Raw genomic sequence first — 15380 nt, forward strand, 5'->3', positions numbered from 1 at the left:
GCTGTTAACTGTTGTACTTAGCTTTTTGCCAAGATAATGTTCTAAAGGAGTTGACAAATCCTATATTATAGTATTGTACTTGGCTCCATATATTAGGTAAATAAGGAGAGAGATTCACTATTGAGGAACTTGCAACCCTCCTGTCAAGATAGATCATTACAGACAATGCAAGGGGAATACAGCTTTATAGTCATTTGGATATTCTCAAGATCTAAACTTCAGCAGGGATTCCAAACCAGAAAAATAGAGCAAATGAAAACACGGGCAGAACTGGTCCAGCTGGGTCTGGAGGGACTTGTTAACCAGAGTATTCTTGTGTGGTGCATGGGCCTGGAGCCACCTCAGAACAGCAGCAGAAGAACCCACAGCCAGCCAGCCAAACAACTTCTATAGTTCAGCTGCTTTCTATCAGCCTAGGAGGAGCTGCATACCCTCACAAAAAAGGGGAAGGATAATCTGGTAAGACACTCTTTGAATCTTCTAAGCTTTAGATATGCATCTTTAATGTACCTATTTGCAGTAGTCTTAGAAACCATACTTCTGTTTTCGTGTCCTTGCTAAATCATAAATAATCTCAAGATCTAGACTTCTTATAGTTCCCTAAATTAAACTTTGTATTTCTGCTACCTAATAACTGCAGAACAGAATGTTAAATTTGGACAAGCCATGCTGACATTAAAAACAAAGCAACTTGTGGCTTAGAGGTGGGGGTGAGCTGTAGAAATCTTAAAGGCAGAAATTACCAGAACGAGGACTCTTTGGGGGGAGTAAGAGTCCTAAGTGATGAACCAAATAGTTCAGGGAACAAATAAAGCCACTGGAGTTCTTGCAACTTGGTGAGTTCAAGTTAGTCAATTGTGAGAACAGCTCAGGTGAAACAAAGGAGACTCACGGCCTCTGGCACCTCTGAGAGAAAAGATGGTGTCTTTGGTGGGAAATACAGTGGGCTAGGAATGACCTGATTTATAATTACTCACAAACCAGCATGATCATGTGCAAGTCATTTGCCCATTAAAGCTGAAGATGTGGCCTTTGAGAAAGCAGCATGTAAGCACGATCTAGAAATAGAAAAATAGCATTTGAAGGACAGATAAGGTTTGAAGAAAAGACAATAAATCTAATGTATGAATAGGGTAAAATGTTCAGTCTTAGCCAACCTTACAATCCTAAGGACCACAAAAGGAAAGCTTCTGTATATTGGTCTTAACTTATCTCCTGATGTGGCCAATTGTCAGCCCTCCATTCTAATAGACAACTTGTTTTTGTTATTACTATAAAAGTATCAAGTGTAGTGACATTCCTAAAGGGCTGATCCTTTTTGACACATACAGCAAGAATTTAGATTGTACAAAGAATACAGTTTATTCTCCTCCCTAGAACTGTGTACCAATTCTAAGAATAGAATGAGTTTTTGAAGATGGACAATCAGATTAAGGTTAAATCAAGAGGAATGCTTTGACATACTGGCCATTTTACTTGATGTTATGATGATATGTTCTTTTTAATTCAAATTCTTGCATCACTGTAATGAATGGTTTGATTGCTGTGCCATATAGTTATCATGATAAAGATTTTTTGTTGTTTGAGAAATAACAAATGTATAATCAAAGGATAGAAGAGATTAATAGACACATATGAAATTTGTTATGAAAAAGATAGTGGCTGTGGACAGCAAGGAACGAGAGGAATTCACAGGAAAATGTTCAGTGGCCAGCGTAGGACTGCTTAGTTGTTACTGAAACACCTGGTAACTTCCTTGAGGCATCGTATTAGTTGCAGCTAAAACTAATACAAATCAGCTCAGAGCCCCAAAGAATTACCTGGTTTTATTTGTAAATGTTCCTGGGAAAGGATCATTTGATCATCCTCTGAGATACTAATTTGATGTCCAGGGCATTGCAGTAAGAGGTGTTTCAAGTGCTCCTGCCTGGCTAGCTTTTCTATGGAAAAAAATTAAGATTTAGGTTTGCCAGTTCTTTGGAGTCATATGTTTGTGCTGAACTTGACTCAAAAAGTTGCCCTATTGGACTGAAAGGGAACTGTTTCAACTTAAAGCAGCGAAGTGCAGACATTTTTGTTTGCAGGATCAGGATTTTCTCTCTGTAGCTGGTTGGTCTCCTTTTAGCTTCCCCAGGACACTTCCTTTAAATGTAGCAATAAAGAAAAATTGCATTTCTGATAACTTAGAGTGCACAGATGTTAAATGCCATTTATGCAAGCAACTTTTATGGAAGTGCTTGCTATGAAGGAGTATGCTCCCATGCTTTAGCTGGTGTTTGCCTTGAGTATCTCTCATGCACTGGGTGAAAGGAACTTGGTATCTATCGATATTTTCATGTTAAACATCTGTTGCTGTGTTTTCCCATAGGAGCATTTCACTAGATCTCTGTTTACTTGCATCAGTACACGGTCAAACACACTGTTGTGTTTCCCCAGGGGAACACTCCAGTTATGCAAACCAAACCATGATCTGTCCCCGTGTTCCCCACCTGTGCTGTGGTTTGCACTCATTAATACCCCAGTGAGCTCTGTACCAGTCTCAAACCATATTCTCTCATGAAATTGCTCGTGTAAGTGATCATATGAGCTCACAAATAGGAATAATTTCAGTCTGCAATTGTGTACTGATTTATAGATGAGCAGATGGCTCAGGTTTGTTGTGCTCTTTAGTTTGGAGGAGTTAGGAAATACTTGTGTGAGGGCTGGGATGGAGAAAGGGCTTGCCGCAAGCTGGGGTGATGGGATTCTGCTAAGGCAGAGGCATACCTGGGGCCTGAGCAGGGCTTGTGTACTCTGGCCATATGGGAGAGCTTTTAAGTCCATTATTATTTGTTTGCTGTGGCTGTGCAACTTCCTCTTCCCCTTTGTACACAGTTTTTCTGACATGCTGTCATTGTCTCCATCTCTCCTGATAGAGAAAGTGAAGAATACGATACAATTTCCTACCTTCTGTTGTTGAGTTGGTTGTTTAAAGAGAGAGAATTTCCCTTGGATGATGCCAGAAAATAATCTGTATCTGCCAAGGTTCTTTGTACAGGAACAACTGTTAATATAAACAGGCTTCCTCACAAATACCCAGGCAGAACAAATGCCCACAGCGGGACAAAAACACTTTGGAAGTGAGGGAGTGCTGCCCTTCCTCCCTCAACCCTTCTTCCAAGGGTGTTAACAAATTCGTGGAAGGGGATGACCATTCATCTATCATCCAGGGAGACTTTTTATGGTGAGGTATCTTCTTGCATTTTTGCTTTCAGGTAATTACTCTCCTTTTCAACAGTTTTTCTGAGCGCAGGCCAGTTCTTTGCCTGTGTTGAAAGAGCAGCCCATGCCACCTTTTTGTTATACCTTGGGCTGAAGTAAGGAAGTAAGCAGTGGGAATTAAACACTGTTCTTCATTAGTTTATTTTATTAGCTCACAAAATGCAACCTTCCTTGCCAGTATTGCATTATTCTTTCTCCATGCTTCTATTGAGAATTTTATAAAGTTCAAGTAAGTAGTAACAACACTCAGTTTCTTCTGGAGAAACTTACCAGCTTCAAGCCAAGGCCCCAAATAAGGATGGAGCTGTGATACTTGGGCATCTCTAGGTAATTTAACCTTATGACTGCTGCTAAGCCTTCAGCAGTAGAGTATCCCTTGGTTCTCCAGAGTTAATTGTGTGACCTAGAGAGAGGCATGGTGGTATTTGAAAAGTGGAGACGACAGGAAGCCTTTAAGGCTCAAGAATCAAGAGATGTGCAGAACTGCTGCCTTGCATCATGTTGCCATGTTTCCCTGACAGCACTGTCCTCAGTGTTTTCTGCATTTAGCTGCAAGGTTTGATAACAGGAACAGGCTGTGAGCAATTTTGCAGCGTTCAGTTTTACATTTAACAGAAGTTTAAAGTTCAGTGTCATGGAATTTCCCTGCTTGGTTGTTAAGATAACTTGGTACGGCTCAAAACCACACAGCCTGAATTACAGGCAGAAGCCTTCCTCCCCCAGGTATGTTCAGGAGTTCAGGAGTTCAGAGCTGCCCTGGTCCTCCTCCCATGAAAACTGCAACAGAAGTTCTCCTCTTGGGGTCTACCGTATTTTATTTTAATTCAAATTATTTGAAGGAAAACAATCTAACAGAATGTAACTTTATGGATCTTATATTGTTGTGAAAGAAAAAAAAAAAAAAAAGTAAAAATCACGTGGGCCAGCTCAGGGACTTGTTTCTTTTAAAATAATCGATGATGTAAAATCCCAGACCAAAAGAGGTGGGAGATGGAAGGCATCTGGCAGAGTTTACAGCCCTGGGGGGTCGGCAGGCACAGCACAGCCTGCTGCAAACAAAGGCCGAGTGTTTTGCTGATGCGATTGCAAAACATATGTTTGCCCAGGACTGTTATGATCTTGGGAATAGGCAGGAGGCCAGATTTCTGCAGCAGCAGCGCACTTAGTCACACAAATATCTGCAAAATGTGAACCTCCTGCGATTTCTCGGTTTAAAAGCCGTAATTACTTTGTTGCTTAAAGAGAAGGTAAAAACTCTTGCATAAGGAAGAGGAGAGGGGGGCGGAAAGCATTGTCCAAGGAGCGTCTCTGTGCCGGGGAGGAGAGCGGAACGGAGCCGAGGGGTCCGGGGCTCGAGGCTGTCCTGCCGAGCCGGGGGCTACTGCCCCTTGTGCCCCGCCCGGGGCATTTGCTGGCACTCCCAGGGTTAGGGAGCAGCCGTGGGGTCGCGGCGAGCGCCGGTGCCCCGGCGGGGCAGCACTCCCGCAGCTCCGCCCCTGCGCCGGGCGGGCCGGGCCTGGGACCGCCCCGGCGGTGCTGGGGCAGAGCCCAGCGGGCTGCGAGAGCGGCGAGCCCGGCCCCAGCTCCGCAGCGAAGCCGGGCCGGCAGCACCAGGTACTCGCGGGTGGCCGGGGTGCCCCCGCCGCTTGTCCCCGCGGCGCTGAGCCTCCCCACGGGCGGGGGTCTCTCTCCCCGGGCGCATCACCCAGAGAAATCCCTGCTGGAGGGAGGGGCGGGGGCCCGGGCAGCCCCCTGCGGACCATCCGCGGGGCTGCGAAGGCAGCAGCGGCGTTTCCCTGCGGGCTCCTCTCTCGGGGGGTGTCGTTCCGGGGTTCGCGGGATATGTGGCTGCTGCCTGCGGTGACAGTGCAGATGCTGTCGCGGTCCTCCCCGACGCCTCTGGTTCCAGAAGGGCTGTGTTCCGCTGGTGTGTGTGGTAACCGGGTGCCTCTGCAGGGTTCTCAGGCTCGCTTAGGTGGTTTTTGCCCGGCGTTTACGTCGTTCTTGCATAGGTTTGGATTATCCTTTTGAAACAGTAAGGCTGTTCTTGTGTTTCTCATGGAGAAGAGCAGGCTATAATTATAAACAAGTGCAAGTCGAGTATTATTTTGGGCAGGAGTAAACTTGCTGATTTGGATCCCTCTTACAAATTCCTTAGTGTCACCACGTTAAGATTCTTCTTCTAAAGGAAATTTTTAAATCCTCAGAACTGCTGCAGGTAGTTAAATCCTCAGTACTGCGCAACCTGTTTTGTATTTGTCTGATTTAGAGTAATCCAGTGTTTCATGGATACATATACATAGATATATGCTTTGCTTTGACATAATCTAGTAGTACAGTCTATGTAATGCAGTACTGTCACATTTAGACTGTTTCCTTCTGTGTCACCAATTTATTGGTATTTAAATAGTGTTTACAGTAGGGAAATTGCCGGGTTGCATTCCAAATCCTTTGCCCTTTACTGCTTTCTGTTTCATTACAGAAGTGCCATATAAAAAAAAGCTAGGCACTAATCATTGAAACTCAGCCTCAGTTTCAGTGAGCTCATATCAAAAGTAAATTGGGTTGTGGACTCTAGGCAGTTGTGTCACAAAACCACTTCAGGAAGAGCTGTTAATGCTGAGGAAGAGTAGGTAGCACATAGGCACCTTGAGACCACTGCAGTTGGACCTGCTTGTCCTGCTCAGTCCTAGAAAATGACCAGAGAAGAGGTCCTAGAGATGGAGACAGAGGAGTTTGGGCTTTGCTTTTATTCCTGCTGTTGTGAACAAGGTGTGTGATCTTGGGCACATTTTCCCTTGCCTTGATTTCTGTCTTGAATCAAGTCGGATAAACTAGATAGGGTTGTTTTTAAAATCAGGTATTTCAAAGGACTTTGAGACATTCAGAGAAATGATATTGAAATTAAAGTAATTTACATCTTTAAATTCATATAAGAATAACATACTCTATATGAAAAGAGAAACAGTTCAGCATTTGCCATGCTCTAATTCCAGTGAAGAGTGGTAGGTCTGTGTAACAAAGTGCTTTGTAACAGAAGGGGAGTCCTTGTTCTCAGTTCTTTAAATCCATACAAGTGGAGACATGTCTGTTGCTTCAGCTGAATGACAGTCTGACATACCCAGCAAATGGAACCAGTGCAAACATTTAAAGTACATGAGCATTTCTAGGATAATTTTTTTCTGTCATTTTAATGGGAATCATGGTTTGTTTGAGAAAGCCACAACAATTGCAGCTACATCAGGATTGAGTAAACAAATAAAATAGGCCAGTTCTGCATAGCCCCACGTTTAGAAAAGATGCAGGATTTCTGTGTGTGTAGGAAAAGAAATATATTTAATCACTAGTCTTTGTTTTTAATTCCCTCCTTCCTAAAAGTTCTCTGTCCGATATGGAAACTACAGTAGCTACTGCATTTAGCAGAACTGAAAATACAGCTTTTAAGCTGAGTATGTATTAGTTGGGGACAGCCTGTCCTGTGGGGCCAGTTGTGCCTGTCCTTGTTTTTAAGGTCCTAAACAAGGAAACTCCATTTGCAGCCTCAGTGTCACCACCAGTGAGGTTTTGCTGTCGGTGGCCTTTAAAGGGGAAGTAGGAACCAGACAGTTCACAGTGAGCGAAGGAGCAGCAGCAGCATGAAGCCTCTTAAACTGGTAAGTGCCAAGTCTCCCTTGGAAATGCAGCACAGCCTTCTTGGACACTCATGTGCTTAGGGGCATTTCATCCTATAAGCTTATAAAGCCCTAAATGAGTATTTTTGATGCCCATGCGTCAAATGCTCATTATATTCTACTACGCTGAATTTTCAGCACTGGCATGCTGGAGGAGTTAATTCTACTGGGAGATTGTGTTGAAGAGTTTTTAACTCACAGCTCATGCCTTTCTTCACCCTAAGCTTGGGCAGGAGTGCACTTAGATTATGTAAAATGATGACTAGTTGTCTAGGAAAATGTTACCTCCAAAAAATTCACCTCAATCTCATTTCCCTTTTTTGGTTCTTTACATTAGATTATTTTATATTGTATTATGGGGTGTGGTTTTCATATAACTTTGTTTGAGTCTAGCAGCACTTAGTGCTTAATCAGGACATAGATGATTCAGATAAAGAAGTTAATTCAAATGTAGTTTACTGAAGTAAATTGATAATTATAATTTTACTTCGCCTGTGGCTTGTCTATGATAAAATGTTCCCTTTGCCATTTAGAGAAGGCCTAAGGAAGTATGTAAATAAGTCTTTCTGGTAGATACAGCATTTGATAGTGGTACTGACTGTACTTGAGTGGAGCAAAATGGCTCACTGTGCTAACACCAGAGAAGCAGTCTGAGTGAGCATTGTGGATCATAGCTCATGAATCCTGTATGACTGAACATTAGCAGTTTGGTAACAGTCCCCAGATTCATGGGACAAAACTAGCATTGAGTTTTGGGAGAGGTTTTGTGGTAAGAGACAGAGCTCTAGCTGCAAGGAGCCAGTAGTGAGAGACCAACAAGGAGCTGAAAAAGCATTTTAGGCACACAATGGAGGAAGAACTGTAGCTTAGCTTAGATAGCTGTTCCTGTTCCAGAGGCTCTGGGACCTGGTGTGTAGTTTAGTTCTGTTTTCAGTGTTTCTAGGTGAAATTTCTGATACTGGGTGGCTGTTTAGCCTGTGACTTCTTTTTTTTTCTAATTTACAATTTAAAGAGATTCAGAACCAAAGTGGATAATGTTTTATTACTAGCAGATAATGTGTGTTGTACTTTTAAGTATTTACAAACCTCTTCTACACAAGTGCAGTTCGATTTTTTATCCCAGGCTTTTACATAAATTTGACAGGAATAATGTTCCTGTCTAGAGGCTTAAAAAAGCTACCTAAAAGTTAGGCTGGATTGACATCTGTGAGATACAGAAAAGCTCTAAGTTGTATGAGTTTACACATGTTTGAGGCTTTAGAGTGATCTTCCCTGAGCTTGTATGTACAGGCAGTACAGACTTTTTGGTCTGGTTGTCCTTGTGGAGTTGGATGTGCTAAGTGAGCCAGACTGGTGAGAGAGAGTGGTAACTGGGAAGTATATAATTAAGCTTGCAGACTTGTCTCATTAACTTTTCTGTCTCAGCTCTGTAGTGCTGTTTCTTGGTGTAAATTTGCATAAAGCATTTCCTGGCTGAGAAGTCTCTGAACAGGCACACAGTCTGATGGTTAGGGCATTAACCTGTGACTTGAGAGATCTCAGCTGAAGCCACCAGTCTTCTAAGATGTGTAGCTTTTCCATTTCTCTGGGATTTTTTTTTCCTAGATGGGAGATAATATCCTACCTCACAGGAATCTTGCAGTATCTAAATCCATGAGATGTGATGCTGGGCTGATATGGCAGTGGTGAGGGATGTGTAGATTGAGAAATGATAGGTACCTGGGTAAGCATAGTTCCCATGGAAATAATAATAGTGGCTGTACAGAAATACAAGTTATGTTACATAAGGGGGAAGAGGAGGCTTTTCTGTGATTTCCGAGGTTGTCTCTGCCAGCATAGCAATACAGCATTTATATGGCTAAAGTCTTATGTCTCTGTCAAGGTATGTCTGGAAGGTGTGCAGTGGAGTGGATTGCCACCCAGCAAGGCCCACCTCCGTCCATTAGCTTGAGCTTCTGGGTGTTGAGGGTGAAATCTTTTCCACCCTTGGTGCTCAGCTTTGCAGCCACCCAAGTTTTATGTTCTGGCTTTGAAGATGGAGTGCCTCTGATGCATCATCATCAACATCATTATTGTTATTATTGTTACTGTTATTATTTATTTACACCTAAAGCCTCAGTTGTGGTTGGCTTTCTGCTGAGCTTTGAGCTGTATTCAGCTGCAGAGTTTCTGGACTGAATGAAAGTGGTGTGGTGAGGTTGACAAACAGGAGGAAAGGAGCCAGGAGAAGTTAGATGCAGAGAATGTGTCACTAAGTAGGTCACTTTGGTGCGCAATTCTGTGGCCGGGAATCACATGAAAGTTGCTTATACTTTTGTAATAATCAAAAGCAATACAGGCTTTTTCCAGCTGCTGCTTGTCCTAGACAGAGCTGCTTCACCAAGTGCTTGTTGGTGCTTCAGGTGAGATGGTGCTTTAAGAGAAAGGTGCAGGAGATAGATATAGTGGTATGTCTGCTCAGGATGCAGGTCTTGCCTTTGAAAAGGGAGAGTGTTGCTCCCTGAGTTGAGTGTATTTGGAAGATGGAGGTTTAGTGAACGATATCGTGAAGCATAGAATTACACTCAGGACAAAGGAAAGATTCACTAGGACTGTTTTGAGAATTATTACTGTGTTATTGAGTATTTGAAATGCTGGGATGCTGGAAGCACATGGCTATTTCTGAAGTACTAGGAGAATTTGATTAACTGGTGCTTCCAAAAAAGAGAGGAAGATAGTTTTTAAACGGTCTGCCACGGCTTGTAACTGAAGAACAAGTTTTCAAAAGGCTTCTAATGGGTCAGATTTTACCCAACTCTCATGATGGTGTTAAGTGTACCTCTCATGGCAAGCTGCTTCTGTTCTCAGCGCCATCTGGAAGAAACCCCCATTTTGCAGATGGGAAAGGGGCTCATCTTCACAAATCTTTGTTACATCTCTGTCACATCAGAGCCTTGACCCTAGGCTTCTCAAGTACTGGGCTGGTGCTATGATATCAGGGGGGTGGTCCTTCTCCTGATGGAAAACAAAGGAACTTATTCAATCATTAAAAAAACCTTTTAAGTCACTTTGCAGTGAGGGTTTGTATAGTTGAGTAATGTGCTGTGTAATCCTAAGTTTGACCTCTGCGTGCTTTAAGAAACAGTAGTGTATTGATTGTAATGTATTTTAGATTGTGAAGCAGAATACATTAGCAGCCTGCTGATCTCAGGTTCTTAAATCTGGGTTTGGTTTTTTTTTTTCTTCTTCTAACTGTTCTGGGAAAAGGAAAGACTGAAAAATATTTGTTCAAGAATTAAACTTCAAGGTATTTGTCTTGGAGTGCTTGATCTGGCAAACTGCAGACATCTGCTAAATTAAATGCTGCTTACAATTTAAAGGATCTCTCTTTTCGCTTGCTGTTGTTTGGCTGTAAGATGTTTCTCTAGTGTAGCTGTAGCCAAGATGAGAAGCTGTGCTGGAGTTTTAAAGAGAGATGCTGATAAATTCCATCCTACAAGTGGCATTGCTTGACTGACAGGCAAAATTTGCTTGTGTATGTTGGGACCCATAGCAGGAAAAAGCTACACTGAGGAGAAAAAGTGAAAAGACTAGTAGTAAGAGGTGCCCTTTGATCTTACTTTATCCAAGTAGGACTTGAGAAATGAAGGCATCTGACTTAAGGATTTAAGGAGACTCTCATAGTCTGAAGGGTTTGGTAGTTGCCACTTAGGCCTGCACTCATTGTTTCCAGCTCTCTGAAGCTGTGTTTTAATCTTAGGGGAAAGTTCAGGAAACTGTAACTGATTAATAAAATTGCTTCTCATACAGTGAACTCATACAAATAGAAACCTCAGCTAAAGAGAGAAAAAGTGCAATAGTGAGTGCAACCAGTATTGCATGTTTATAAGAGCCCTTCTCTATGTGGGGAAAATGTGGTGAAGTTAACAACTGCATTTGGCAGGCAGCTCTTGGGGCATCATCTGCTCTTGAGGCTTAAACCAGCTGAAGGTGCCCCTCTGCTCTGTGTGGCCTGAACTGGCTCAGTGCATGGTATTTATTCATCTAAACCTAGTTGGTATCGTCACAAAATGGTTGGGTTTGGCTATGCAACAGAGGCAATGGATATGTTCTAAAAGATGACTGGGAAAGAGGGCACAGATAAGTAGCCCAAACCTTTAGTTTTTATATAGCCTAGTGTTTAGCACTCAGCTCCATCCTCAGCTTTAATCCCAGGCCTCCCTCTGTATATAAGAGCGCCGTGCCATCAGCTGGCAGGGCTCCCACCTTTCCTGGGGAAGCCAAGCTGCTCACTGGGGAGTAATCCCCTCAGGAGAGCTGGTTTGCAGTGAGTGCCGCACGCACAGCAGAGGGAGCCTCTGAAGCAATGGGATTGGGGGGCATGTGTGAAGGTGTGAGGTGAAGCCATGTCCTGCTTTGGTACCTGCCCCTGGAACCTGGTGTGCCTTCTCAGGGGGCTGCTCTGTGCCAAATGGAGAGACTGCCCTGGAGCACATGGCTTTCTGCCTTCCAAAGGGAACCGTGTTAAACAGGCAGGACACAAATGCACCCAAGTCTTCTATGTATTTGCTCCTTGGCTGCAGGAAGGGCCCAGGATGCCACAGGCCTGTCAGAAAGCTTCATCCAGCTGAAGGAGAGGGCAAGTAGTGAACTGCCAAGGGGTATCCAGCCTCCACTTTACCTGCAAGGCAACACATCCACACAAATGGGTGCAAGGACGTGGCTGCTGCTGTTCTGATGGAGCAAATTCTCCTCCCTCCCTCCTTCCCTGCAAATGTGAATAGCTTTTATCCTATCTTGAAAAGAAAGTAGATGCAAATGTAGATCAGGTACTTTCAGCAGTTTAAGTGATCTTTGAGGTTGGGAAGAAGAAATCTGATTAGGGTTACAGCTGTTTCATTTCCTGACAGATGCACAGGGTGTTGTGTGCTGGCGAACTGCGGATGTACACACACACAGCAGCCTCGTTTTGTATCAGTGGCATAACCACACAGCAGCCAGCATGTTCGGAACTCCTTGTCCTGGACACCCTGCCAAAATATGCTGTATGCAGAATTTTCTGTGAACCAGGCTGTAGTGTGTCTGTGTGTGTGTGTGTGTGTGCATATAAATTTGTGTGTGTTTTCTTTGGTTGACAGGGCCTTTGTTGTTGAACTTTTTGTTGCTGGAGTGGGGCAGTGTGCTGTAAACAAGCACAGCTAATTATAAAGCACTTGTATAAAAAAATGATTTGCATTTGTACAAACAGTACTAGTAAAAGTGCCCGTGTAAGAGTACCACAAGTACCCAAATAAGTCCAGCTCTGAACGGAGAACTCTTTTCTTTCTTGCAACCACAGCTAAAAAGCTGTTTATAACTAAATGCTGAGGTGGTGTAATTTTCTTTTCTAGGAACTTGGAATAAGAATTCCTAGACCACTGGGACACGGACCAAGCAGATTCATCCCTGAGAAGGAGGTGTGGTAGTGTTTTCAAGTACATAGTGAACTTTACGCTTTTAAGGAACATCCTTTTAGCAGTAGCCCACATTTGGTTTCAGGACAGCTGCTGAACTGCAAAACATTTTCAGTCCTGATCACATTCAGTCCTGAGACTTTGGACACAGTTCTAGTGTACAGAACAGTGAGAGCCTTGGGGAGCTTTGTAATAGTTATGACCCCTCCCATGCTGCTATCTAGCATGAGAGAAACCCAATACTGTTTCCTTGTGAACATCCGGATGTAATTTCCTACTGGTCCACAAGGTACCTGCCCCTCTGCTCTGGGATTGCTTTTTCTTGAGCTGCCTCTAGCACTCTGCAGAATCTGAGAAGCTTCAGAGTGCTGTGGATGAGCATTTCTGGTGCTTCTCGCCTGAGCATCTGGTAAGAGAATTTGGAGCAGAGAAAAAGTTATGCCTGTGGTTTTCTAGGAATTTTAGAGTCTTTTTCAATTTCCTTTTTTTTCTCTCTTGTCATCTTAGCTAGCCTTTTACTTCTTTCCCTCTTTTTCCCTTAGTAAAAGTGATGATTCAATTAGCTTTTAATTATAATAAACTATGATCAACCTGGGGTATTCAAGAAAAGTGAAGGTGAGAGTTAAAAATGAGAAGTCAGTGTTGTATTAGAGAGACTAAAGCCAAAAATCTCCTTTTACTGACATAACCACTTGTGATCTCCTAAATGAGAGGTATTACAGGGATTTAATGTGCCTCATGTGCACTGATTTAATGCCATTAATAGATTTATAATATAATTCCTTTCACTTGGGGCCTCTGGGTGCTGTGGTAATATATTTATTTGCTATTTTATTGGTGGTACTTGGACAATATTGCTCATTGCTCTTCCTCTTCAATCAGACAATTCAGGTGGGAAAGGAGGACGCCACGATGCACACGCTGTTTGCAGAGTCTTTTGCCACGCTGGGCCGGCTGGACAATGTCACCTTGGTGATGGTTTTCCACCCGCAGTATCTCGAAAGCTTTCTAAAAACTCAGCACTATCTCCTGCAAATGGATGGTCCTCTCCCGCTCCATTACCGGCACTACATCGGGATAATGGTACGCACCAGGCAGAAACAGCCACGCTGGCAGCGCCTCGGGCCCTGTCTGAGAGCAGCTATTGCTGTGCTTTGCAGTTTCTAGGTGGAAAGGCATTTCACCAGCAGCTAAGGGAAGAGCAGAGTATGTTTGTTGGTGTCTGCTTTACAGATGGCTTCAGAAGATTAGCACTTCACGTTCGTAGATTCAGTAGGACTGTGAGAAAAAGGGGGAAAACCTGCTATAGAAATGAGACAATTGTTATTGGCTTCCTTAGTATCTCAGAAACTGTGTCTCAAGAAAATTTGTTTCCGTGTGTGTGTCCTGTCACATACATCTCCCTCCAACTCAATAGTTGGTCCCATCATGCATTTCTGAATATGTAAATTCTAAGCCAATTTTCTGCCAAAAGTGGTTGATTTCTAATTTTTAATCTGCCAGTTCAGTGATCTTTGCTTGCTGAAGTTGAATTAAAGTTTTGGGCTGTGTCTTAATTTGATGCAGAAAGTATTAGTGTTCAAGTAAATGATACTGGGCTTTCTTTGCTGAGAAGCTGCCTGTAGTCTCTCTTGCCATATGCAATTTAAAACCTGCTTTCGATTGTTGCTGGTAAAGATGCAGTTAGAGACAGCTTCTTCCCCCCTGGGGAGTATGAGGCAGTATGGATTACTTGCTTCAGGACATGTAATAATTCCATGCCTGTACTTCTCCCTGGGTATAGGCATGTTGCACCTGTAGCCAGCATAATGAACAAGGGATATTTATGTATTCATATGTGTTCATACATATTTATATATGTATGAACAAGGGATATTTATGTTGTGAGAACAATAATCAGAACAAGCTGATGTGTTAATCTCAGAAATGTTTATTTACTTGAGTCTTTGATCAGTGCAAGTCATATTCTTGGGTGTTTTGAGGAAATGATGACTTACGGTATTTGTCATAAAGTACTAACTTTCTGTAATTGTTTTCTGTATCACATTGTTTTCCTTTCTAGGCTGCAGCACGACATCAGTGCTCTTACCTTGTTAACCTCCATGTGAATGACTTCCTTCATGTCGGTGGAGACCCTAAATGGTTGAATGGTCTGGAAAATGCACCTCAAAAACTGCAAAATTTAGGAGAACTGAACAAAATGTTGGCTCACCGACCCTGGCTTATCACCAAGGAACATATCGAGGTAGGTCTTTCATGCAGTAATGTGAATGTCCCCTTTTTTCAGTAAAGCAATCTCAGCTTCTTGGGTGAAAGATGTTCTGTGGTAATGACTTTAATTTCAGTGCTACTTCACTGCATGATACAGTATCACTTGTGCCCTTGTAAAACTAACAGGATCATAACTGCTCTTAAATGAGTGACAAGTTTAATTTACAACGTACTGAAATTTCCGTGTCATGTTGGAATTCTGTTGGTGCGATGACAATGTGCTCAGGTGTGCACCTCCCTCCTCAAGCTGTGTGCTTTCAGTTTCTGAGATGCTGCCAGAGGTCAGGCAGATCACTAGCCATCACATTTTTGTATGGCTTGCTGCCAGTTCAAATGCTGAGTTTTCAGGCTGGGATGGAGGGAGCAGGCTGGCAGAGCTGCCCAGGGGAGCGATGGTGGTACAGGACAGCCAAGACTGCAGCACCAACAAACCACCAAGGGGCTGCTTCTTTCACCCCTTCTGCTCTCCTCTGCGCTCCTAGCGAGGAGCACGTGGGTACTGGGACTTCCCTCGGTGCTGCCTCGCCTGGTGAGAGGTGGTGGCAGGTCCAGCTGGGAGACAGGATGCTGTGCTGTGGGGGAGGGCACATGCTCTGCCAGAAGGCCCCAAACCTCCCACACTTTCCTGCCTGAAGGGGAAGTTGGGGTTTAAAGCTTCTTGTCAAATCTAGAGCATTCCATCCACAGGGACAAGATGGAGGGAGCCTGGTGCCAGGTTTTTACACAGTTGATCTGCAAGGAGTTG

The 15380-nt window shown here is 43.4% G+C and overlaps 1 protein-coding gene across 6 annotated transcripts in view; it reads left to right on the forward strand.

Moving 5' to 3' along the window:
- The window catches only part of SESN1 (sestrin 1), a 76752-nt gene that overhangs the window by 54883 nt on the left and 6489 nt on the right, over positions 1–15380 (forward strand). For 3 of the 6 annotated variants that reach the window (XM_069011004.1, XM_069011006.1, XM_069011007.1), the window contains exons 2-4: positions 12302–12367; positions 13247–13447; positions 14427–14609. In XM_069011004.1, the coding sequence (XP_068867105.1) occupies positions 12302–12367; positions 13247–13447; positions 14427–14609 (450 nt within the window). Of the gene's footprint in view, positions 1–4781; positions 4876–6800; positions 6915–12301; positions 12368–12674; positions 12774–13246; positions 13448–14426; positions 14610–15380 lie in introns of those variants that run through there. The other 3 variants (XM_069011005.1, XM_069011009.1, XM_069011008.1) reach the window with 3 other exon arrangements.

The sequence above is a fragment of the Aphelocoma coerulescens genome, chromosome 3 (genome assembly GCF_041296385.1).
Source record: "Aphelocoma coerulescens isolate FSJ_1873_10779 chromosome 3, UR_Acoe_1.0, whole genome shotgun sequence".
Taxonomy (NCBI): Eukaryota; Metazoa; Chordata; class Aves; order Passeriformes; family Corvidae; genus Aphelocoma; species Aphelocoma coerulescens.